The sequence below is a fragment of the Quercus lobata genome, chromosome 4 (genome assembly GCF_001633185.2).
Source record: "Quercus lobata isolate SW786 chromosome 4, ValleyOak3.0 Primary Assembly, whole genome shotgun sequence".
Taxonomy (NCBI): domain Eukaryota; kingdom Viridiplantae; phylum Streptophyta; class Magnoliopsida; order Fagales; family Fagaceae; genus Quercus; species Quercus lobata.
Genome location: NC_044907.1, coordinates 19,167,401 through 19,192,356, shown reverse-complemented (window position 1 = coordinate 19,192,356; position 24,956 = coordinate 19,167,401). Strand labels below are relative to the sequence as shown.

Genomic DNA, 24,956 nt, shown 5'->3' with positions numbered 1-24,956 from the left:
CCTATGTTCTAAGATTTGTTGATGAGGTTATCTCATAATTAGTTATTTATGTACTTTAAATGCATTAATGAGAATTAAGCCGAAAATTAATAAAAAATGTCAATCTCCTTTCTCTAGATCAAGAGATTGGTTAACTCAAATTAACTAACTTTTACATTCAGTAAACTTCTTGGTTCACAACATAAAAGGCCTACTAGAGAGTCAGAAATCTGAAGGGTGAAAATACATCACAGAATTAAATAAACAAATAATTCCTTGGTAAATAATTCCTTGATAGATTATTCAAAAGTACGCCGAGGACATGAAATGGGATGAGAAGTCATCCTATTTGCTTTACCTTGAAAAATACCACACTGAGATTGTGATAGATACTTAGCTCAAAAATATGGTGACAAATACTCATCACAAAGCTTTTCTTTCATGTCTTCCCACACATTAATGGCAGGCTCATAATTTAGATAGCGGAAATATTCAAGATTCTTCCAAAACATTTATGCTGCACCACTTAACTTCAACTTTGCATACCTAACCTTTTTGTTATCTGCAAAGTTTTCTTGCTCAAAGAATTGCTCCATACCATTCATCCAGTTGACAAAATCCCGTGGATTAGTTTTACAACCATCAAAATAAGGTGCTTCGGATATTGCCATAATTCTCTAAAATAGTGCTTCAACAAATAGTTGGAAATTGGAACAAGAACTTGGGTTGCTGTGATGTTCTCTGGACAAATAGTTGGAATAGGCTTCTAAGACTATTCTCTCAAATAGTTGTTGAGACTGGGCTGGTTGACAGGTTTGGATTTCGTGGGTTGGGTTTTGTATTTTTTTTTTTTTTTTTTAAAGAAAACTGGTGTTGTAAAATGTGAGCTTTGGGCTTGTTAACAAATGGGTTGAGCAAGGGTCTGTTTCTAAAATGGGTTGGTCAGATTTTTTTTTTTTTTTGGCAAAAGAAAGTGAATAACACAGAGGGGGCTGTACTGGGTTACCTTTGAGATCAATAGGAGTGAGCAAGAGAAGGTCATGGTGGCGTAAGGCAAGGATGGAAGGTGCTTGTAGTGGGTCGTTGGTGCAAAAGGGATGTGTAGGCTGGCGACTGTAGTTATTTTCTGCTTGGTTGGGAAATCTAGTTTACTATAGTGCCTGGTATTCTGATGGTTAGGAAATAATGATTGCACTTGATTGTTTTTTGGTAATTTTTCAGATTTTGGGTTGACTGCGCTTCAAAGTTCAAACAGATTGGTGCTTGCTCTGATACCAAAATTGATGCAGGACAACCAGCACAAAATTGAAACAACAGAAAAATAAAGGATATGACCTAGGAGTCGGCACCTAGGCCTTATTTGGAGTCAGCACCAAGCGGGGAAACCACTAGAAGTCAACACCTAGGGTAGACCTAAAGTCAACACCAGACCAAAAGAGACCATACATCCATTTTTTTCATTCATCAAAATATCAACTACCTCCTCAAGAAGTACAATAGGTTGCTTATAAAGGATTGCTAAACCTTAATTCTAATTGGCTAGGAAACCCTAATTGCCTTATTACAAAAATAACCTCACTTCCAAATTAAAATACGAATAGCCCCAATAAACTAATAGGACCTAAAATATAAAAATAGAATTGACTTTTAAACATTTATAATAGTAAATAATAATCTTCTTGCATCTCCCTCATCAATAACCAACAAAAAGAAAAATACCAGACAAATATTATAAAAGAGACAAGAGGGGAAACTCAGAATTGAAAAATGCAACAAAAGAGTACTTAAAAATTACAAATGCATAGTTGATTTGCAAAACTTTAGGCTCCATGCATGCATCAAAATGAAACCCAAGAGCATATACCTAAACAGTAATAAACTTTATAAATGATCAACAATTCTGGCTTCAAATCCATAACCAAATTTGAGGTCCAAAAAAAAATCCTAAAGAGGAGTACAATAGCCAATTTGAACTTAATCCCACATACCTCTAACTACCTTAATCCCAACTGGTTACAATACCTTATTGACCTCAGCACTAAAATGCTTTTGATGAGACAGATGCTGTGAAATTGCCTAAAATTTTGTAATAAATTACCTTTCCTTCACCATTTCCAAATCCACACAATCAACAATTTAAAGCAGAGAAAAAGTTATGAATATGGATGCAACTAAGTTGTCAAATTTCTTGCGGATTAGGCTGCTAAATTACAGACGTATGAAGGGATGAGGTGGATGAGACTTTACCTCAGAATGAATTCAGACAAAGAATCCTCTCAATCTTATGGGCAAGAAGAAGATTCAAATTTAAGTGTGAACAACCTCATTTTAGTTAATGTAAATTCAGAGAGAGATTGCTCTTGATTCTTTTGGGCATGAAGAACCATCATATAGATGCATTACCCCAGAAAAATAAATAAATAAATAAATAAACTAGAAACCCAAACCCAAAAAGAAATACATCTCTCTATGATCAACTTAACAAATCTCAAAAACCCTATATAACCAAGTCGAAGCATTTAATAAAAGGAGAAAAAAAAAAAACCTGGGGACAAAAGGTACCAAAAAAGCCCTAGGTGGCTAGCGAGAATCGAACCAAATCATAAAAAATAGAAAATAAAAACAACGCATGAATCAATAATCAAAATTTGGAAGAAAACCATGTGAAATCAAAATTTAAAGAAAGAAAAGTGCAGATAATTGAGGGTGGTGGATTGGCGGCTTCCGTACCTTTCTTTATGGGGACCTAAAATTGAAGCAAAGCAATTAGTAAAATGTGCAATGCAACTATTAAAGAGAGGAGTAAGATAAATTGTCTTGCTACGAAAGATGGTGGACAGATACAAAGTGTTAGAGAACAACGCAAAATAAATGAAGGTTACTATTGAAGTGATAGAATGGGTTTTGTAGAAATGGAGCCCTATAATAACTTCAAGTTTGAGAAATCTTTGAATTCTTTTTATGTCACTTTGATTCCAAAAAACTAAGTGGTGGCATCAGTATCAAGGGTTTTCTCCATGTTAGCTTGGCTGGAAATGTCTATATGCTTATGGAAAGTGTAGGCTGATCTGTTAAATGTGAGATAGGTGTCTTGTGTTAGACCCAAATGCTTACAATGAAGGTTGGTAAACCCTTATTTGGTGTTTATTGCCAATGAAAGTCTTGATAGAAAACTCGATAGCAGTGTTTTTGGGGTAATTTGAAAGTTGAACACTGAAATGATATATGATCATGTTAACTAGGCCATTTCATATACATAGACAGACTCAATTTTGGCGAAAATGGAGGAAATGGGTTTGGTTTTTCTATTTGGACAAGTGGTTCTCAATCATGGTTAATAGAAGCAGAATTGGCTCTTCCAATAGTTCACGAGAACTAAGTCAAGGAGACCCTATCCCCATGCTTATTTTAATTTTGGTTATGAAAGTACATAATGGGACATTACATAATGTTGTAGCCTGCATTTCAAGTGGCGGAAGAAAGTAAGAGGGTTATGGAAACTGTCCTCTTTTGTTTGTTCATGATACAATACTATACAGTACATGGGTTGTTAAAGTCATTGAAAAGTACGAGTCCAAAAAAATCTAGCATAGTAGAAAATGAAGACTGCTTAAAGCAGCTCATTTCTTATTTTATATCCCTGCCTTCCATGTACTCCCTCAATTCCCCAGTATCTATCCCAACATGACCATTCAAGCCTCCCCCAATCAAAACCTTTATCCTTTTTGATATACTTTGAATAAACTCATTCTTACCCTCCCAATATTATTTCTTAATGGATTCATCTAAATCTATTTGAGGAACATTAATGCTGACTGAATTGGTTGTCACTTCCCCTAGACAAATTATATTAAAAAAAGTCTATCTCCTATTTCCTTAATTTGACAGCTTCCACTTTACAGCTTTTCTCTACAACCATCCCTACCTAAAATCTATTGTTCTTATTCCCTGTATCTCACAATTTATATTTAGAATGCTTAGTTTCTCTAGATTTGTCATCTAACCACTTAGTCTTCAAGACTATCTTCTTTACCCACACCCCTACATTAAAGTATGGGACCACTTGCCCATTTCTCACTGCACCTACATTCAATGTTCATTCAGGAAGGAGGTTTGGGTTTTTGAAGCTTGGTTCGTTTCAATAAAGCTTTGCTTGGGAAGTGGCTTTGGCGACATTTGACTGAGAAGAATGCCTACTGGCGTATAGTAATTGCTTCAAAATATGGTAGCATGTGGGGTAATTGGACGACAGATGAGTCACTGGTGTCAGTGTCCAATGGGGTTAGCTTATAGAAATACATTCAAAACGGGTGGAATAGGCTGGTCCAGATTTTACAGTTTGTCATGATGAGTGGTGCTAATATTCTTTTTTTGGTTCGATTGTCGGTGTGAGGACATGATGCTTTCCAAACCTATTCCAGTTGGCCAGGGATAAAAATGCTGCAGTGGCAGATGTAATGCAGTCACAGAATGGGTCTGTTTTTTGAAATGACATATTTACAAGGCCCTGTGAAGACTGGGAGTTGGAATCTATGCAGTCTTTCTTCAACTATTGATATTCTGCAAAAATAGGAGCTGCAGAGGATCTTTTTAAGATGGCCCCCCTGACCACAAGTGGAGGTTTTGAGGTTAAATCTTATTATAAAGCTCTATCTCCTACTGGTTATTATTCTTTTCCTTGGAAGCCTATATGGAAGGCAAAGGTCCCAAGGAAGATAGCTTGCTCTACATGGACAACCACTGGGGAAAATTTTAACCATGGATAATCACCGTGTGCAAGGATTGTGTGTGGTAGATTGGTGTTCCATGTGTAAACAGAGTGGTGAGTCTGCTGATCACCTGTTCCTCCATTGTTGTTTTGTGCATGATATATGGTCAATGGTGTTGGTATGTTTGGGTTAGTTTGGGTGATGCCTCAGAGTGCTCTGGTCTCCTGGAATGTTGAACAGGGAGGTTCGGCCTTTGTCAATCTTTCATTTATATTTACCAATTCCAGCATGCAAAACAAAAGAATTGTACTTAAAAATTCTGACCACTCTTTTGATAACAAATTAACATCCGAAAACAGTATATTGAGGTTTGGAACTTCATGTTTACTTACAACCACACAATAGTATATACAAAGAATTAGATAAAACTGAGACAAGTAAATGCTGAAATTTTGAGTTAAATCAAGCTTATACCTGCATTTACTCTTCCTGCTCACTCTCCTTTCGGAAACTGTCTCATTTGGTTTGTCGAGTAAGCTAAGGTTCTCCATATAATTATCAACATGAAAATTGTATGAACTCCCACAAATCCCCAAATTCTTAACTTGTTCACTCTTAGGGTCATATGAAGAGAGCTCACAACGACATGGTCCTGATAATATTGCCTCCACTAATATATTACCATTCTTTTGGAGACCTAATACCCTTATAATTTCTACTCCTCCGTTGAGATTAACAGTGAACTGTTTAGTCCAAGAATCAACAACTCCATACTCTTTCATCACCCAAATGGCACAACACTTGTTGTCTGCATGCCTACCATAATAATAAAATAATAGAGAAAGCGATCCCCCAATTACTGAGGTATGAGCATTGTTAGTCCATTTGAATGTAACATTTGGCAATGATATCACATGAAAAACCTCATCAAGCAAATCAAATAACAAAACCAATGGGCCACAAGGGCCTCCGAGCTTGTACTCATATTCCACAGCAAAATGGACTGCCCCATTTAAAGAAGTTGCTGGTCGACGCCAATCAGTAAAAGTAATACCTGGAGGAAAAGAGGTACTAGTAACTCTCCAACACCCCTCATTAAGAGAGTAAACCTCAATTAGAGGTGGTTTGGCCTCTTCAGACATATTAATTCGACTTGGAAATGCAATCCTCACTAGCTTATAATCATTAGTTCGCGGATCAAACCCGAATGCTTGGCGACAAAACCCAATGGAGCCATGTGTCTTGGAAGTAATGCAAGGCCTTGGAAGGGTAATACATTTTCTAATAGAGGGATTCCAAAGAATATAGCGATGCTGTTCATATAGACTGAACAAGCCATTCACGGAACCAATTAGCACAAAAGATTTGATACGGCGACTCCTGCGTGGGAGCTCAATGTTTTGAATTTGATCAAATGAGTCATTTTTATCGTCAATTAATTTGAAGTAATTTACATACGAGTTATCAACGCAGTGCCTAACAATTAAATTGTTGGAGTTGGAAGGCAGTGAAAGTGATCGAGTGAGACGGGAATTGATGAAGGCAGAGCTTGTAATTAGAGAGTTCCATGATCTAGAAACGCACCTGAATCGAATTAGGGATTTGACGGGAAGTCTGTGCAGAATTTCCAGCACCACTTCCTCTGGGAGATAGTCTGACATTCCTATTCCATTTTCAAGCTTTTTCTGATATTTCCAATTTGGAGATGAACGAGTGTTTTGAAAACGGTGTCGTCGTCTCTCTTTTCTTTTTTGGCACTGTTTTGTTTTTTGTTTTTTGTTTTGTTGCAAAATGACCATTACGTTTACTAAAAAGAATATTGAAACAAATTATCAAAAATAAAATAAAATAAGGGGGGAAGACTCTCGCCATTGAAACCCTCCTCCAATATCTCACTAATATTTAGTTATTTACTTTGTTTTATTTTTTATTTTTCCTCTCTCTAGCCTTCTGTTGGTGCTCGTGTGATACTTCACAATGTGTTGCTTACGAGGTACAACTATACGGATTTGTAAGCTAGGATGCACGGATGTTGACAATGGTATAGGTACAAGTGTAAGTACAATACGATGACGTTAGCCATTTTTTAAAATTATAACATAAAATAGTTGATACAACACCAATATGACATAGATACGACATGAGTATAACACTTTAAATGAAGTACATGTGCTTCCAAGTTTGTGAGATTTGCTAGGGGTTGTGATTGCAACAATAATTGCTATAAGGATAGTTGATTGGAAGAGAATTTAAGACTTCTATTATGGACAAAATTGGCCTCTGCCCTTTTTGGGCAAAATAAATAGCTTTCTACTCCTTTTTCCAAATTAATTAGGAAATGCTCTTCTTTTGAAATTTGACTTTCTCAAAATCGAATTAAAAAAAAAAAAATTTCTGAAACACTATAGTAACGTTTTTAAGAACCTATAGTGACGTTTTAAGAACTTATAGTGGTATTTTATAACTCGAGTTCCATGAACTAGAGTTTTATGCAAGTTTTTTAACGTGTTTATCCAACTGGAATGGGAAGAACACTTTGGGAGTACTTTCAGAGTGTATGAAAAGAAACACCCATTTCCTGATCTTCTAATTAATTATGATGATGATTCATATGTTGGTGATGATGAGGATGATAGAGATCCTAATTGGCTTTCCCAAATGTTTGAATATGGCTTTATTAGGTTCATAAAATTAACAAACCATTATCAAGCCAGTCAGCTTCCACAAATTATTCAAGATGCTATTAAAGGATTTAATAGTCCTTTTGTTTCCATCAGATGCTGGAGTACTTTGCCAAAATGGGAAAGAGATAATTGGATGAATGTCCAGCCCTCAAAACATCTCGTTCTCATTAATGGTCACACTTATCAAGGGCAATGGCTTGAAGGAAATTCTCACTTGTCCTTTGATGATCCTTATGCTCTTGCCGAATGTTGGAGAAATTATTTTAATAATCAAATTATTGAAGTTGCTTAGAACCTATGGAAAGATTATCATTTCATAGGAAGCACTAATAGAATTTATGTTTTTGGTCCTAGGCCACATGTTGATGCCATTGCTCATTTGCAGATAACTGATCATTGTAATCCAAAGAGTCTTCTCATCCCAGGAAGAAGACCAGTGTTTGAGCCAATTCGATATTGTGGATTTTGTAATTAATATGCTATTTACCATGAGCATGAATGTGATTCTCCACAAGGTCCTTTTGATCCTTTTGATGGCTATCCATCTGATGCTCCTTCTACTGATTAATAAGTGACATTGTTACTGCTATAATACTACTGTTCTCACTAATAAAGTTACTCTCCTATGCTACTCCCTCAATCAGAAACTGTTTAGTCAAGATCTTGCAGTTAACTGATGGATGATTTCTTTATTTGTCTGGCTTGCACAAAAACCAAAATACTTCAATGTCTTTGAAGAATATGTTGTTGAAAATCTGGAACTATTTCAAGATACCTCGGATTTTGCAGAAGATTTTGATTCTCCTATTTGTTTAGCCTGCATAATCGCCAAAACATTTCAATATTTGCCACTGCTAAAAGCCTTTTCCTACCAATATGTTGCTTCTGAAGATTCCCAATAATAGTGCTCATTTGAAGACAACAATGCCAATGCTTCTGAAGGATAGTGCTTATTGGTTTCTTTTATTGGTTACTTTTGACACCTAAGGACACCAATAATGTGGCCTTGTCCCTAAATTTGTAGGTCTCTTGTTGATCCCTACGGAGGATTCCCTACAATCTTGAGTCAAAAAGAATAAAAATTCTCTTTTACTATTCATTTGTCATTGTTCACCCGACACTGTTCACCTGTTATTGTTCATGATACTGTTCACTCTGATTTTGCCTATTTAAGGGGGGTTGTCCCTTAAGATTTAACTTTAGGTTTTACTTCAGAATTTTCTTTCCTTAGAGCCTTCCTCCCTTAGAGGCCTTCTTTGAGAGAAAGTTCCTTGTTCCTACTACTACAAACTTGTAACTAGGATTAGTTCAAGCTTTGTAATTGTTAACCTTTACTATTGAGATCTTGTATTCACTACTACTGCAAGTGTTTGTTTTAATTTCAATAACAAGTATTTTCAGTTTTTTGTTCATTATTCTACTTATTTGCTATCGCCACCTTGGATAGATTATCACCATCCCAGACGGTTCTAAATTGCTTTCATTTAATTTGAATTATTTTGATATATATACTGCTTGGCTGGTTCTACCGCCCTACTATTGAATCTTTTTTGTTGTTAAGTTATTTACTTACATCTACTTTCACAATATTATACTATGCTTCTGTCTCTTCCCTTCAGCTGTATGTCCCCTTCCCCCTTTATGGTATCAGAGCCCATAAAGGGGGAAGGGGACACACATCTGAAAGGAAGAGACGGAAACACAGTATAATATTGTGAAAGTAGATGTAAGTAAAGACACAAAACGCCACTATAGGTCCTTAAAAACGTCACTATAGGACTTAACTCGATTATGAGAAAGTCGAGTTTCAAAAGAGGGGCATTTCCCTAATTAGTTTGGGAAATGAGGTATAATGCTATTTATTTTGCCTGAAAATGGCAGAAGCCAATTTTGTCCCTTCTATTATATATAAAAAGTGCATTGGCTACAAGAGCAAATGAGTTAGTGGAGTGGTGTAGTTGTAAAACCAATATGAGTTTGCTTGTGGATTGTGGAAGGAGGTAACGAACCTTGCTATGGCTATAAATTTTTTAGATAGATAATTGAGATTATTTAGAAAGATTATCATCAAAATATTCTTTATGATTTCTTAGATAAAATATTATCAATGACAAGAGCGGACCTAGGATTTCAAGCTAGGGGGGCTGAAGCATAAGAAAAAAAAATCCAAATAGATATCCATATAATACTTACAAAATATCAACTAAGATAAAAAATAATACAAAATAATATTGTTTTATAAGAGCATCAGCTGTTGCAAAAAAATAATTATTTTCACAAACCAAAACTTACTTTTGTTACTTTAATATAGCATTTGAAATGTCTTGTATAGTAGTGTTTTTGGTATTTAGTGTTCTAAATACAAAATATTTATCATTTAGAACACTTAATGCTAGTACTTTAATATTGGGCTAACTAGGATGTTTTATTTTTTATTTAAAATTTTTGTTTTTGTTAAGTTTTTGAGTTTGATAGTTGCTAGTTGGGCTAAGCTAATTAAAAATGAGGAGGTCTGAGTTTTTGGAAGCGGGAAGTGCAGCTCTAAATATATATATATATATATATATATATATATATATATATAACGAATAAAAGAAAATTATCTTTTTTTTCTATAGGCCAGGGGGCCCCAAAAAAAATTTCCTCTTTTTTCTTTGGGCCGGGGCGGCCTAGGTCCCCTTGGGTCTGTCCTTGATCAATGATATCCATTAGTCATAAAAACTCATTTACTTAGCCATTTTCAAGAAACACTCATCCTACCTTGTCATAAACCTTATTCATTGATAGTTTTAGGGCCGTATGAATCCATCCACCCATCTACTAATTTAGGTCTTTTACTACTAAATTAGAATGCATTTTCATGCTAGTTGATATAGAAGTTAATTAACTTTATAAATGAATTAGGCACCACATCACTATGTTCAAATCTTTTTTCTATTTCTTCCTCTAATTAATATGTCAACAGAAAACTATATTGTTGCCATATTAGCCGAGCTTGATTAGTATATCTTTCTTAACTTGACATAGCAGCTTCTCTTTCCACTCTATAAATAATTTTAGGCACCGCAATACTAGGTTCAAATTTTTTTTTTCTTTTTATTTCTCTAGTTAATATGTCAATAGTTAAATGAAATTAGGAGCCATATACTAGGTTCAAATCTTTTTTCTTTTCTTTCTCTAGTTAATATGTCAATAAACAACTCTCTTATTGACATATTAACCAAGCATGATTAGTATATCTAAGCTTGACATAGTAGCTTCTCTTTCCACTTTGAACCCACTTCATACCATTTGTTTGTTTGTTTTTTCTTTTCTTTTCTTTTTTTAATAAAATTTCAGCAAAAATATTTTTTTTTTTATTCTTCAAATTCAATGAGGACAATAAGAGCTCAAACTCCTAGGAAGGTTTTTATTACCTCCTATCTCTCAACTAATATACTTTATCCAAACTTTTTTTTTCCTTTCTCATCTAATGAAAATGCATGAAATCCTTTTACATAGAGACGAAAACGGTTAAGGGGCATAGGTCGTCTTATCTCAACCCCTTGGTTATCTCTTTAAGTAACAATGGAGACACATTCCATAACAATTGGTATACAATATTCACGAAAACACATTCTTTTTATCAACTTTTCATGGAGCACTTATAACTACCTTATCATAGGTCTTATTTATATCTAGTTTTATGGCCATATTACCGCATCTTTCCATTCTCTATAAATAATATAGGTCTTTGACTACCAAATAAGAATGCATAGACATGTTACTTGAGATGGAAGTTAATTAACTTTATAAATGGTATATGGTAGCACAATACTAGGTTATTCTTCGTAGGGATTTGGGGGGAGTGTTTTGACACTTTTTTTTATGCTAGTTAGTAGGGGTATCAAAGTATTGAGACAGATTTGAAACCACATTTGTTACCACTTACTAGCTTACCACAATGACGTTTTCCCTAGTCATATTTCATTTTAATTTAACTTTTACACTTTCAATTGCATTAATTCTCTAGTTAATATATTATTAGATATTCAACAAAACAAAATTGTCAATAGACAATTCTATTGTCACTTATTAGAAATAATTAGGAACTATTGTTATTGAGTTGATGTGGATGTCAGATGATGTAATGCATTTTTATCAAAGAGGCAGACTCTCGTTGATTGGTACTACAAAGTCAGCATTGACCTTGTAGTTCAGGACTACCCAATAATTTCTTATTAACATACTATTGATAATACATGTCTCCTATGTGGCATCTGCAAAGAGAGAGAGAGAGGATAATCTTAATTCTTAAGCCCAAGGACACGTGTCATGATTTCATATATTCAGTTGTAAGACAGTTACTAAAAAACAGTTGTTACAAAGACATGGATGAATTGGTTTGGGAAGCTGAAATCAAAATTTTTTCCATGGTAGTTACAATAAATTGAATTTGTAAGGTCAAAAAGACTAAACAAAGTATACTGTATCAATAAGAGAATTTAAATTTGGACATTTTTTGTTTCCCTTAATTATATGATATATGAGGTAAATTGTAATTTTCACTAAAACATTATGAACTATTACTGTTTAGCCAGTTAGGCAGTACGTTTTGTCATTGAAAGTAGCCTTATTATCTTTTATTTTATTTATTTATTTATTTATATCGATTTTAGTAAAAAAAAAAAAAAAAACTAATCAAATAAAACCATCAAAAAGAATGTCCTATCATAATACATAATTTACAAAATTCATTGAAGATTACTTAAAAAAAAAAAAAAAAAACCTGTCATATCAATCACAAATTTTACGAGTGTCAAATCAAGACCATAATTTTCAAAAAAAAAATTATGTCCATGTACTGCATAAAACTTTACTGCCCACCGCAAGGTCACATTTCTTGCCCTGCAGAAGAGGATCTTTGTTGTAGTTGTGCTGAACTTTGATCTCCAACGCCACTAAACATCTCTCCAGCCTAAAATATGAGATAAATAACTCCAATTAATATCATAACACAACTCTAAACACTGCATAAAGTATTACATTTACGTTAAAAAACACAATATATTTATAACAAAAGCACAACAAAGTAATTACCTGACCCTTGAATTGTTGAATCAAAGATACCAATTTTGATTTTATAGTGTCCATTTTCTCCAATTGTGATTTTAAAGAGGTCATTTTCTCTGTCTTCTGTTGTAGCATTGTCTCTACTTCAGCCTAAAATATAAGATAAATAAATCCAATTAACAATATAACAAAACACTTATAAACTGCATAAAGTACTACATTTACATTAAAAAGTAGATAATATATATATATATATATATATATATATTAATAAAAGCACACTGAAGTAATAACCTGGCCCTTTAATCGTTGAATTAAAAAGACCAATTTTGATTCTGCAGTCTCCATTATCTCAATTTGTGATATCAAAGTGGCTATTTTCTCTGTCTGCTGCGGTAGTATTGTCTCCAGTTCATATAGCAATGCCTCTTGTAGCTGGAGTGCTCTCCCGTCGTGTAGTATTGCCTCTTGTAGAGGCAATATAATTGCCTCTTGTTGATGTATTATGTCCACTTGTAGCTCGTATACACTCGCATGTTGTAGTATCTCTTGTAGCAGGTGTTTTGCCTCTTGTAGCTGGCATATCTCTTTGTCTGAAGTCAACCTAGAAATTTGGTAGCAGAAGATACACCAAAAGGCTTAGATGGTTGAGATACAAAAACGAATTGAACCACAAAGTAAAACCAATAATTATCATATTAGAAAGCAACCCATTATAGAAAATCCACATAACCAACCATTTAAACAAGAGAAAAAGGAAGTTATGAAGATGTATATAGTTTTAAAATTTCGTGCTGATTAATCTCCAAAAGTACAAACGTATAAAGGGATGAGGTGGATGACCTTACCTACTCCAAATGTTTTAGGCATGAAGAAGAATCAACTTTAAGGGAGAATGACCTCATCTCAAAAAAGTGAATTCTGAGAGAGAATCCTCTCAGTCTTTTGGGCATACAGAAGCATCAAATAGAAGCACTACTAAAGAAACAATGAGATACAAAACCCTACTAAAAAAATAACTAGAACCCCCAGACCCAAACATAAACACACATATCTCCAAAAAAAAAAAAAACAACTTAACATATCTCAAAAACCCAATGAAACCAAGTCAAAGTAATTGATAAAAGAAGAAAGAAAACCCTAGGGAAGAAAAGTACATGAAAAGCTCTAATTTGCTAGTGAGAATCGAACATAATCATAAAAATGGAAAATCAAAATAATGCATAAATTAATAAACAAAATTTGGAATAAAGCTATGTGAAATCAAAATTTAAGGAAAGAAAAGTGCGGATCACTAAGAGTGGTGGTCCTGGTGGATTGGCTTTCATTCCATTCTTTTTGGGGGCAAAAATTTGAAGCAAAGCACTAAGAATCAATGCAACACTTTATCTTGAAAAAGAAGAAAAGAAATTACCATTATTATTTTTATCACAAGGAACCTCTTCAAGGCAGGGCCACTTCGTGTACCCCCATCCTGAGTAAACCCCGGATACACGACCTTACCCATAAGAACCGTGTATCGGGTAATCTCAAGACTCGAACTGGACAGCTTTAGCTAACCCATGCAGGCATGTGCAATGCAATTTTTGAAATTTTATAAACATGTTCATCCAAGTCCCACTTGTTTCTTTAACCATTCTATTTTTATACACAACTTATTTACCTCCCTTCAAATTTGAGCACCTTATTCATGTGTTTCCCCTTCCTTTATCCATTATTTTATATCTAATACAATCATCAAGTGTCACCAACCCATATTGTGTGGTTACACCCTCTCTTGATATTATTTTAAAATTCTACAAATTTACAATATCCCCTATCAATCTTTGGAATAATTATTAAATTTACCTAACTAATGTTAACCTATTTTAAACATATGTGTGACTCCCCCTATGCTGTTGTCCAAACAAAGAAAGCAGCCTTTTTGAAGCCTTCACATACCACATACACTTCTGGGGAGATGTCATGGCCCTTTTTTCTCAAACAAAAAAATAAAGACATCTGCATATTCAGACATATAATGAACCAGCAAATAACTAATGGAGCAAACCAAGGTAAAAGTGAAGTAAAGCAACTTCTACTTCACTATTCATTATGGATATGTTTTCTTATATTTTCTAATCCCTTGGAAATGACCGTTGATGCTTAGAAAATAAATGCATTAATACTCTTCATTTATAAAAATCTTGTTCTTAACATATCTCAAGATACATTAATAACCTAGAAGTTGCCTTCTATGCTGGTGCAACATTTTTTACTAGTTTTTAAAACACTATGTTACAGGATTGGCCAAAGTTCCTACCACCAAAAGAACAGAAAATATTCCTGAAACTCACTTTCTTTCCCCTGATTATCCATGAAACAAACATAACCATAGTGCTGACACTCTCATCATCTTCCTTTTATATAACATAACCATAGATCTGATTTTCACCATAGAGTAGACTTGACTGTGTAACAATCAAAAAATCCTATCCTATACCTTATTTTATCAGTAAAATAAAATTTTTATAGATACATTAAGGGTTGAGGCCCAATGACAATCCTGTTCTATATGCATAGTTCTATTTCAAAATTTTCTTGACAAAATCCTAATAAAATTCAAGTGAAAAGCCAAAATAAAAAATTATTGAATAAGCTGAAGAAGGTCCAATTTATCCACCTAGCACCATTAATATCAATAATCTTTCCATATCAACACATAACTAAAGTAACTCAATGCAGTGCAGAAGCTAAGTCTACATCATATATTCAGCTAAACAAAACAGTACCTATTTTTTTGGGCAAACCCCATTATTTATTACATTTTTACAACAAACACTAGGGTTGTCACTAGGGTCACCCTGATGCAACTCCCACACTCAATACAATGTAATACATTTAATCAATCAAAACCCCTAACAAAATGTCATGATTCTACCTATAGTTAAATCGTTAAAAAACTTTCAAATGTTTGGGCCTCGTTTCTCTCTCTCTCTCTCTAGGTTATTCTTATACTTTGTGAATGTACATTGATACAAAATAACAAGTCATGTAAAAAACACAAAATCAGAAGGCAATGGCTGATCATATCAGAAAAATCTAAGCAAGTCTAATGAGACAGGAAGCGTAAAACACATTTTGATATTGAAAATGGATTAGTTGTGACAAGTTTAGCATATAGAAAAAAGATAATAACATCAGAATTTCTTTTATATTTACTGTTTCCATCTTGCAAATGTTCAATCTCATCATCAATGACAACCACAAAATTGCATTTAACACTTCTGACCACTGTATATTCAACCGGCCACTTTATACATGAAGAAGCAAACCAAAAATTTCAATGGAAAACAAAAGAGAAAAGAAAACAATGAAGAAAAGAAAACTAATTAAAAAGTAGAGAGAACAAAGGAAAGAAGGAAAAGAATCACGGATTGTGAAATACACTAAAGAGAGCAAGCAACATTTGAGAGCAGTATATTGAGGTCTGAAAATATTTACTTATAGCCACATAGCAGTACCTAGTATATACCAAGAAAAAGGTAGAACTGAGAAAAGTAAATGCTGAAATTTTGAGTTGAATCAAGCTTTTACCTGCATTTCCTCTTCCTGCACGCTCCCCTTTTGGAAACTGCATCATTCGGTTTGTCGAGTAAGACAAGGTTCTCCACATAATTATCAACATGAAAATAGTGCGGCCTCCCACAAATCCCCAAACTCTTAACATGTTGGCTCTTAGGGTCATATGAAGAGAGCTCCCAATCACTTGGTAGTTTTGCCTCCACTAATATATTGCCATTCTTCTGGAGACATAATACCCCTATAATTTCTTTGTTGAAATCAACGGTTAACAATTTAGTCCAAGAATCAACAACGCCATACTCTTTCATCACCCAAATGGCACAACGTCTGCTGGCTACAAACCTATTATCATAAACTAACAGAGAAAGCGATCCCCCAATTACCGAGGTTTGAATATTACTCCAACTGAATGCACAATTTGGCAATGACATCAAGCGAAAAACCTCATCACCCAAATCAAACGACAAAATTAACGGACTGTGTTTGCCCTTATCATATACCGCAAAATGGACGGCCCCACCTAAAGAAGCTGCGGGTCTATGCCAATCAGAAAAACCAATACCCTGCGGAAAAGAGGCACTAGTTAATTTCCAAGAGTCCTCGTTAAGAGAATAAGCCTCAATTAGAGGTGGTTTGGACTCTTCACATGGAAATGCAATTCTCACCACCTTATAATCATTAGTCCGCGGATCAAACCCAAATGCTGGACGACACGTACGGCGACCGTGCGCCTTGACAGTAATGCAAGGTTTTGGAAGGGTGATAAATTTTCTAATAGAGGGATTCCAAAGAATAAAGCGCTCTTGTTCAAAAAGACTGAACAATCCATTCGCGGAACCAATTAACCTAAAATGTTGGACACGGCGACTCGTGAGCGGTAACTCGATGTTTTGAATTTGATCAAACGAGTCATTGCTATCGTCAATTAATTTGTAGTGCTCTACGTAGGGTTTATCGAGGCAGTGCCTAACGATTAATTTGTTGGAATTGGAGAGAAGTGAATGTGATCGAGTGAGATGGGAATTGATGAAGGCAGGGGTTGTGATTAGAGAGTTCCATGATTTAGAAACGCACCTGAATCGAATTAGGGATTTCACGGGTAGTCTGTGCAGGATTTCCAGCACCACTTCCTCTGGGAGATAGTCTGACATTCCTTACTTGAAAAAGCAATTGTTGCTTTTGGTTCGACTGTCTCTGTTTTTCTACGCTGCGGTTGTACTTGTAACCGGCAAATCAATTACCATATCTTGTAATTTCACTTTCCCTCTATTTTTTCCAGAAAATTTTACTTTCCCGCTCAAAAGAAATAATTTAGCCCCATGTTTACTTTTTACATTTTCAAAATATTTTTACAATCATAAATTTTTATTGTTTCTAATTTAAATTCACAATTTAAATAATTTTTTTTCCTACTCATTACAACTAATAAGTAATTACATCTTATTGCCTAAGTTATGAAAATATTATAGACATAGCATTTCTCGTGTCACTCTTCTCAATGCATTTCAAATATTCATTTAAAAAATAGTTGAACTTGAAGCTATTATATCACATTTATTGTCACATTAATTTGTAAATTTAATGAATTAAAACTTGTAATATTTTTAATATTTTTCCAACAAAATTACGGAGAAGATTCCCAATTATTATTTTTTAAATGTCCACTATTTAAACCATCCAAATCTTTTCAAGTTTTAATCATAAGACACTTATAAAATTTATATGATTTTTTTTTTTTTGTGGTTTATATGAATTCTTTAAAGCCATTGATTTTTTTTTTTTGAATTAAAATAGAAAGATTTGAATGGAAGGGGATTCTTTCTAAGAAAGTTAATTTGTGCTCCTCTTTAGCAGTGATTAAGGTGCATTAATACTTTATTAAATAATGTTTTTATATCATTGTTAAAAAAATAAGTCAAATTCTGCACATATATCCAAGAAAGTACACACAAGTGCAATAAATTTATGTGTAAAATGAATTGGGAGAGGGAGAGAGTAAGGCTGCGTTTGGTTCGTGTAAAAGTATTTTTGGAAAATAGATATTTTTCGAAAATGCTATTTTCTGAAAAAGAAAATATTTTCATGTGTTTGGTTGCATTTCAAAAAATGTTTCGGAAAATATTTTCTGATGTTTGGTTGTGTTCTTGAAAATACATTGGAAAACACATTTTATACTTGTTGCTCACATTTTCTCGGTTACCAAACGAATACATAATATCATTCATTCCTCAAAACACAAACAAAACCTAGAAAAAAATCATCAAATCCGGACAAACGAAGGCGAGATCGCGATCTCAATCGCCGATCGCCGTCGGCGCAATCGTGACCTCAATCGCTGATCGGCGCGGTGTCTGGATCGTTCTCTCTCTCTCTCTCGCTGCGTTTGTTCGCCTCTTGTGTTTTGGCTGAGTGTGTTTCTCTCTTTTGCGCGTGCTACAGAAATCGTTTGAAGGTAAAACAAGTATGTAAAATGATTTCCGGGTCAACAAGTGTAAATTTTGGTCAAACGGAAATGATTTTCCGAAAAATCTATTTTCCGTAGCTGCCAAAAGCGTGGGTTTTAAGGAAAATCATTTTCGGAAATGATTTTCAGTCAATTCAAACACAGCCTAAGCTGATAATATTTACTTATTTGAGAGAGAGAAAGCTAATAATAATATTAAATACTTAAATATGAATTGTGTGGTTTTAAGTATGAATACACAAGACAATTAATTTTAAATTGTAAGTAAATGTTAAGGTTCTGCTAGTGAATTGGGGTAAAAATGGTGTTGGTCACTTCAAGGGGGCCTGACCTCCATGGAATATTAGAGAGAGATAGAGAAAAGAATGAGCAACATATTATTCATCAATCGATGAATAAATCTATTATAATGGTTCATCTCTTATACCTGTGGGTCATCCTAACTAACTCACAGTGCAGTACAACTAACTCACACTCATAACCACCCATCACTCTAATAACTATTGTTGTAATCTTAACCCAATAGCAACTAACTAGTAACTACCTATCTGTTACAAACATTACAGCTCACATGTGTAATTACAATGCAATTGGAATATAGATTCCTAACAGTATACAACCACTAGGCATTATCATGGTGGATAGCTATTAGGGCTGTCCACAAGTTGGGTCAGATTAGGTTTGTGCTCAACCCACATCCGACCAAACCTAATCGGGTGGAGTAGCCATCAATTCGCCGTCGATCGAGAGACTAATCGGGTTGGGTGGTTCAGACCTCCAACAAGTGGTTGATGGGCCAATTGGAATTAGGGATTTGAGAAAACAACAAAACGTTTATGAGATTTCATCAGAACCAATTGAAATCTCATTGGAGCTACCTAATATCTCACCGAAATCTGGGAATTTTTCTAGAATCTAGAAATTTTCACAGAGAAATCTTAGTATGTTGGTCAATTCAGGTTTTTGGGGAGGAAAATTGAAACCGACCTGCTGAAGTTGGTTTTTGGAGGTAAAGACTTGCTGTCGACTGTCGGAGTAGTCGAGTTGAACGGCGTTGGATTGGATCCAGTTAGTTTCTTTGGGTGGGTTGGGTCTTCGGAATTTGGATGGGTTGGACAACCCTAATAGCAATCTCAAACTAATAGAAAATATTACTGCTGCCCACTTGGTAAATTTATGAAAGAAAATTTTATAATTTGGTATCTACTAGGTAATTTGCTGGGCATTATTAGAATTTTAGGCCTAGTGATAAATCTTTATCTGAATAAGGTAGTAGTAGATTATTATTGTTATTTTCTTGTATTCAAATTGATCTTTATGTTTTAGGATAGGATTAGTTCCTATGTTCTAAGATTTGTTGATGGGGTTATCTCATACTTAGTTATTCATGTACGTTAAATGCACCAATGAGAATTAAGCAGAAAATTAATTAAAAATGTCTATTTCCTCTCTCTAGTTTAGGAGATTGGTCATCTCGAATTAATTAACTAACTTTTACATTCAGTAAATTTCTTGGTTCACAACATAAAAGGCCTGCTAGAGAGTCAAAGAAATTTGAAGAGTGAAAATACATCACAAAATTAAAAAAACAATAAGGATGACGGTTTGTGTTAATCTTGGGTTTTTGTTGGCCTAGTACTTCTGATTCGGTTATTGATGGAGTACAAGTGATGAACTAATGTATTTTGAGCAGTAATATAATGTTTGGGGCGTGTAATGTGACTTCTAATTTAAAGTGATCTAAACTAGTTTTATGAATTATGCAATGTTATGGTTTGTTGGCCTAAAGTTTTGAATTAACTGATATTTTGGTGCATGTAAATTGTAAACTTGGATTGTGAAATGTGTGCACAATAGGCTATAAGAAATTACAATTTGGCTAGACGTATTATTTGCTGATGAATGTAAATTCAAATGAAAATTTAATAGTAGATTGTCTTGGCTTAATAAAAATTGTTTGATTATTTCTCGAATTTTATTGACCACACATCCTTGTCCTCTTCCTCTTCTAAAACTATATATGTTTAAGGGGACTCTATTTTTTGAGAATCTATAACAGTTCACAATGCAATTGGTAGAATTTTTAGGGCTTCTACCATCATTCTAAAAGAAAATAATCCAATGAGCAGTATCATCTAACACGCAAATAATATGAAAACATAATATTAAGGAAGCATTCTGAATTCCACAACCAGGAACATAAACCAGCTGAACATAAATTGGGCATAATCATGAACATGAATTTCACAACATAATTTTAACAAACTGAATTTAGTTTCCACCTGCTGATCAAAAACAAAAGCTGTGACCTACTGACATTGTTAAGTTAATGTTATATACAGAGAATTTGGTGTTATGGATTGTTCCCTGAATACATCACAAAACACATAACAATTACTACATCCCATCCAGCCTTCAACTGAACACTTTTTTCTTTCCCTCTTCCTTTCTTGAAGTTGATGTTGTCCCATCCTTGGCACTCTCACATTTCACTTGGCCTCACAAAAGCTGGTGTCCCATACTCTTTGCTTCTAAACTATCAAACTAGAAATAATAAAACAAAAAATTTAGCTATGAATATGAAGATACAAATTATGATCACATTTAGCTTACATTATTTACAGAAAAATGTTAGCATGTCTAGTGAAATGGAACGAGTAAAACACATTTGATATTAAAAAGGGATTAGATGTGACAAGTTCAGTGTAAGAAAAAGGGAATAATATCAATCTTTCATTTATATTTACCAATTCCAGCATGCAAAACAGAAGAATTGTATTTAAAAATTCTGACCAGTTTTTTGATAACAAATTAGGGGGTGTTTGGTAAGTGTTTCCAAACAACAATTTTCAGTTTTTAAATAACATTTCATGTATTTTCACACATTTTTTTACTTACACGTATTTTCACAAAAGATTTTAAATAATAATTTTCAGTTTTTAAACACATGTGCCAAACAGGTTATTAACATCCGAAAACAGTATATTGAGGTTTGGAACTTCATGTTTACTTATAACCACACAATAGTATCTAGTATATACCAAGAAGTAGATAAAACTGAGATAAGTAAATGCTGAAATTTTGAGTTAAATCAAGCTTATACCTGCATTTCCTCTTCCTGCTCACTCTGCTTTTGAAAACTGTCTCATTTGGTTTGTCAAGTAAGCCAAGGTTCTCCATATAATTATCAACATGAAAATTGTATGAACACCCACAAATCCCCAAATTCTTAACTTGTTCACTCTTAGGGTCATATGAAGAGAGCTCACAACGACGTGGTCTTGATAATATTGCCTCCACTAATATATTACCATTCTTTTGGAGACCTAATACCCTTATAATTTTTCCTCTGTTGAGATTAACAGTGAACTGTTTAGTCCAAGAATCAACAACTCCATACTCTTTCATCACCCAAATGACACAACACTTGTTGTCTGCATGCCTATCATAATAAAGTAATAGAGAAAGCGATCCCCCAATTACTGAGGTATGATCATTGTAAGTTGATTTGAATGTAACATTTGGCAATGGTATCACATGAAAAACCTCATCACGCAAATCAAATGACAAAACCAATGGGCCACAAGGGCCACCAGGCTCATATTCCGCCGCAAAATGGACTGCCCCATTTAAAGAAGCTGCGGGTTTATGCCAATCAGTAACGTTAATACCAGGAGGAAAAGAGGCACTAGTAATTCTCCAACACCCCTCGTTGAGAGAGTAAACCTCAATTAGAGGTGGTTTGGCCTTATTAATTCGACCTGGAAATGCAATCCTCACTAGCTTACAATCATTAGTTCGCGGATCAAACCCGAATGCACGGCGACAACACCCAATGAATGAGCAAGGCTTTGGAAGGGTAATAAATTTTCTAATAGAGGGATTCCAAAGAATATAGCAATCTTGATCATATAGGCTGAACAATCCATTCACGGAACCAATTAACTCAAAATGTTGGATACGGCGACTCCTGCGTGGGAGCTCAATGCTTTGAATTTGATCAAATGAGTCACTGTTATCGTCAATTAATTTGTAGTGATCTACATAAGGATTATCAACGCAATGCCTAACAATTAATTTGTTGGAGTTGGAAGGAAGTGAAAGTGATCGAGTGAGATGGGAATTGATGAAGGCAAAGCTTGTAATTAGAGAGTTCCATGATTTTGAAACGCACCTGAATCGAATTAGGGATTTGACGGGAAGTCTTTGCAGAATTTCCAGCACCACTTCCTCTGGGAGATAGTCTGACATTCCTAACCCTAACCCTATTCCAATTTCAAGCTTTTTCTGATATTTTCAATTCGGAACACTAAGACAGATGGAGATGAACGAGTGTTTTGAAAACGGTGTCGTCGTCTCTCTTTTCTTATTTGGCATTGTTTGCTTTGTTTTATTTTTATTTTTTGGACTGCAGTTTTGTTGCAAAATGACCATTACTTTTACTAAAAAGAATTCTGAAACAAATTAGCGGGAAGATTTTTAACTTTTATCAAAAATAAAATAAAAAAGGGGGGAAGACTCCCGCCATTGTATTTTTTTCCCTCTCTCTAGCCTTATATTGGTGCTCGTGTGATACTTCACAATGTGTTGCTTTGTGAGCTAGGATGCATGGATCCTGACAATGGTATGGGTACAAGTGTAAGTACGATAAGTCATTTTTTAAGATTATAATATAAAACAGCTGATACAATACCAATATGACATAAATATGACATGAGTATAATACTCTAAATGAAGTACATGTGCTTCCAAGTTTGTGAGATTTGCTGGGGATTGTGATTGCAACCAAGGTTTTAAAAACCGATATGGAGAAAGAACCGAAAAAGGAGCTAATTATCGGTTTCCTGATTGGATTGGAGTCCGACCGATGGTCGAACCAGTGACATTATAAATAATTTGATTAAAATATTGAAATAATTTTTATTTAAATTTTAAATTTTAATATTTTATATTAAAAAAAAAATAAAGTGTTTTTTTCATACCACTTTTCTATTCTTGTCAGTAATAGTTCACAAAGAATAAACTATTTAACATTTAAGCTTTAGCTTTTAGTTTGTACAAACAATAGTATAACTTTAACTATTTATTTATTCAAAAAAATTTAAATTAAAAAAAAAAAAAACCCAAAGTCAGATGACTTGACTAGTCATTGACTTATTACTTTTTTATAAATCCACTTTCCCACTCCACCCCTCCTAGCTACACGTTTGCTCTTTCTTTGAATTTTTTTTTTCTCTAAAACACGGTATACACCTTATAAAGCTACCACTCCACTGCATTCAATCCCCACTTTACATACCATCAAAACACTATTTTTCCAGTCTTCCGTCCTCCACAAAATCCATATCTCCCTCTCTCTCTCTCTCTCTCTCTCTCTCAGGAAGTTAGAACTTAGATCTATTGCTTATCTCTACAATATCATCATCGGTTCCTCTCTTCCTCACTGAAGATTTGTAGATACCACTCCAAGATGCTAATTCAACCCCAAGCATGAACATTCAGTCATTTTCTCTCTCTCAAGCATAGTAAATCTTAAGAAAAAAGACTTTATTGCAAAAATCTGTCCTCACCATCAGCAGATCGAAGAAAAAAGAAGATTTTTACTGCAAAAAAAGCTCCATTGCAGATCTGTTTCAGCAATATTGCAAAACCTGTTCGACCTTTCCGGTTTTCGGTTCTTAGGTTAAACCAGCCGGTTTGCACTGTTTACCGGTTTTAAAGCTATTTTCGGTTTTTTTTTTCTATAATCGGACCGGATTAAAGGTCAGTTTTCGGTTGAACCAATCGGACCGGTCGGTCCGGTTTTTAAAACCATGATTGCAACAATAATTGCTAGAAGGATAGTTGATTGGAAGAGACTTTAAGGCTTCTATTATATATAAGAAGTGCATTGGCTTCAAGAGCAAATGAGTTAGTGGAGTGGTGCAGTTGAAAACCGATATGAGTTTGCTAGTTTGCTTGTAGATTTTCGAAGGAGGTAGCTAACCCTGTTATGGCTATAAATTTTTTAGATAGGCAATTCAGATTATTTAGAAAGATTATTATCAAAATATTCATTATGATTTCTTAGATAAAATATTATCAGTGACAAGAGCGGACTTAGAATTTCAAGCTAAGGGGGCCAAAGCATAAGAAAAAAAAAATCCAAATAGGTATCCATATAACACTAACAAAATATCAACTAAGATAAATACATAGTCATTGTTTCTAAATACATTAAGATGTAATTATCTACCAACAAAGACAAAATAATACAAAATAATATTGTTTCTTAGATAAAACATTATCAATGACGAGCAGACTTAGGATTTCAAGCTAAGGGGGCCGAAGCATAAGGAAAAAAAAATCCAAATAGGTATCCGTATAATACTAACAAAATATCAACTAAGATAAATACACAAAGTCATTGTTTCTTAACACATTAAGATGTAATTATCTACCAACAAAGACAAAATAATATTGTTTCTTAAGAGCATCAGCTGTTGTAAAAAAAATATATATATA

The 24,956-nt window shown here is 34.1% G+C and overlaps 3 protein-coding genes across 5 annotated transcripts; all 3 read right to left on the bottom strand.

The window, feature by feature from the left end:
- Positions 1-2,731: 2,731 nt before the first annotated feature.
- On the bottom strand, positions 2,732-22,852 carry LOC115987853 (F-box/kelch-repeat protein At3g23880-like). 2 transcript variants are annotated; one of them, XM_031111461.1, is made up of 2 exons: positions 22,711-22,852; positions 2,732-6,356 (listed from the first exon to the last, which is right to left on the bottom strand). In XM_031111461.1, exon 2 carries the CDS (start codon positions 6,347-6,349, stop codon positions 4,895-4,897), a length of 1,455 nt encoding a protein of 484 aa, XP_030967321.1. In that variant the 5' UTR covers positions 6,350-6,356; positions 22,711-22,852; the 3' UTR covers positions 2,732-4,894. The 2 variants fall into 2 exon arrangements, with proteins under 2 accessions (XP_030967321.1, XP_030967322.1); XM_031111462.1 differs by having other exon boundaries at positions 2,732-6,350; positions 22,717-22,852.
- LOC115987857 lies at positions 12,124-17,131 on the bottom strand. The gene is made up of 5 exons (XM_031111466.1): positions 17,063-17,131; positions 16,001-16,551; positions 12,719-13,028; positions 12,452-12,574; positions 12,124-12,329 (listed from the first exon to the last, which is right to left on the bottom strand). The coding sequence occupies exons 2-5, from the start codon at positions 16,417-16,419 to the stop codon at positions 12,246-12,248; spliced, it is 936 nt and encodes a 311-aa protein (XP_030967326.1). The 5' UTR covers positions 16,420-16,551; positions 17,063-17,131; the 3' UTR covers positions 12,124-12,245.
- Positions 20,589-22,720, bottom strand: LOC115987854 (F-box protein At3g07870-like). 2 transcript variants are annotated; one of them, XM_031111464.1, is made up of 2 exons: positions 21,556-22,720; positions 20,589-20,996 (listed from the first exon to the last, which is right to left on the bottom strand). In XM_031111464.1, the coding sequence occupies exons 1-2, from the start codon at positions 22,701-22,703 to the stop codon at positions 20,984-20,986; spliced, it is 1,161 nt and encodes a 386-aa protein (XP_030967324.1). In that variant the 5' UTR covers positions 22,704-22,720; the 3' UTR covers positions 20,589-20,983. The 2 variants fall into 2 exon arrangements, with proteins under 2 accessions (XP_030967324.1, XP_030967323.1); XM_031111463.1 differs by having other exon boundaries at positions 20,589-20,988.
- Positions 22,853-24,956: the final 2,104 nt, after the last annotated feature.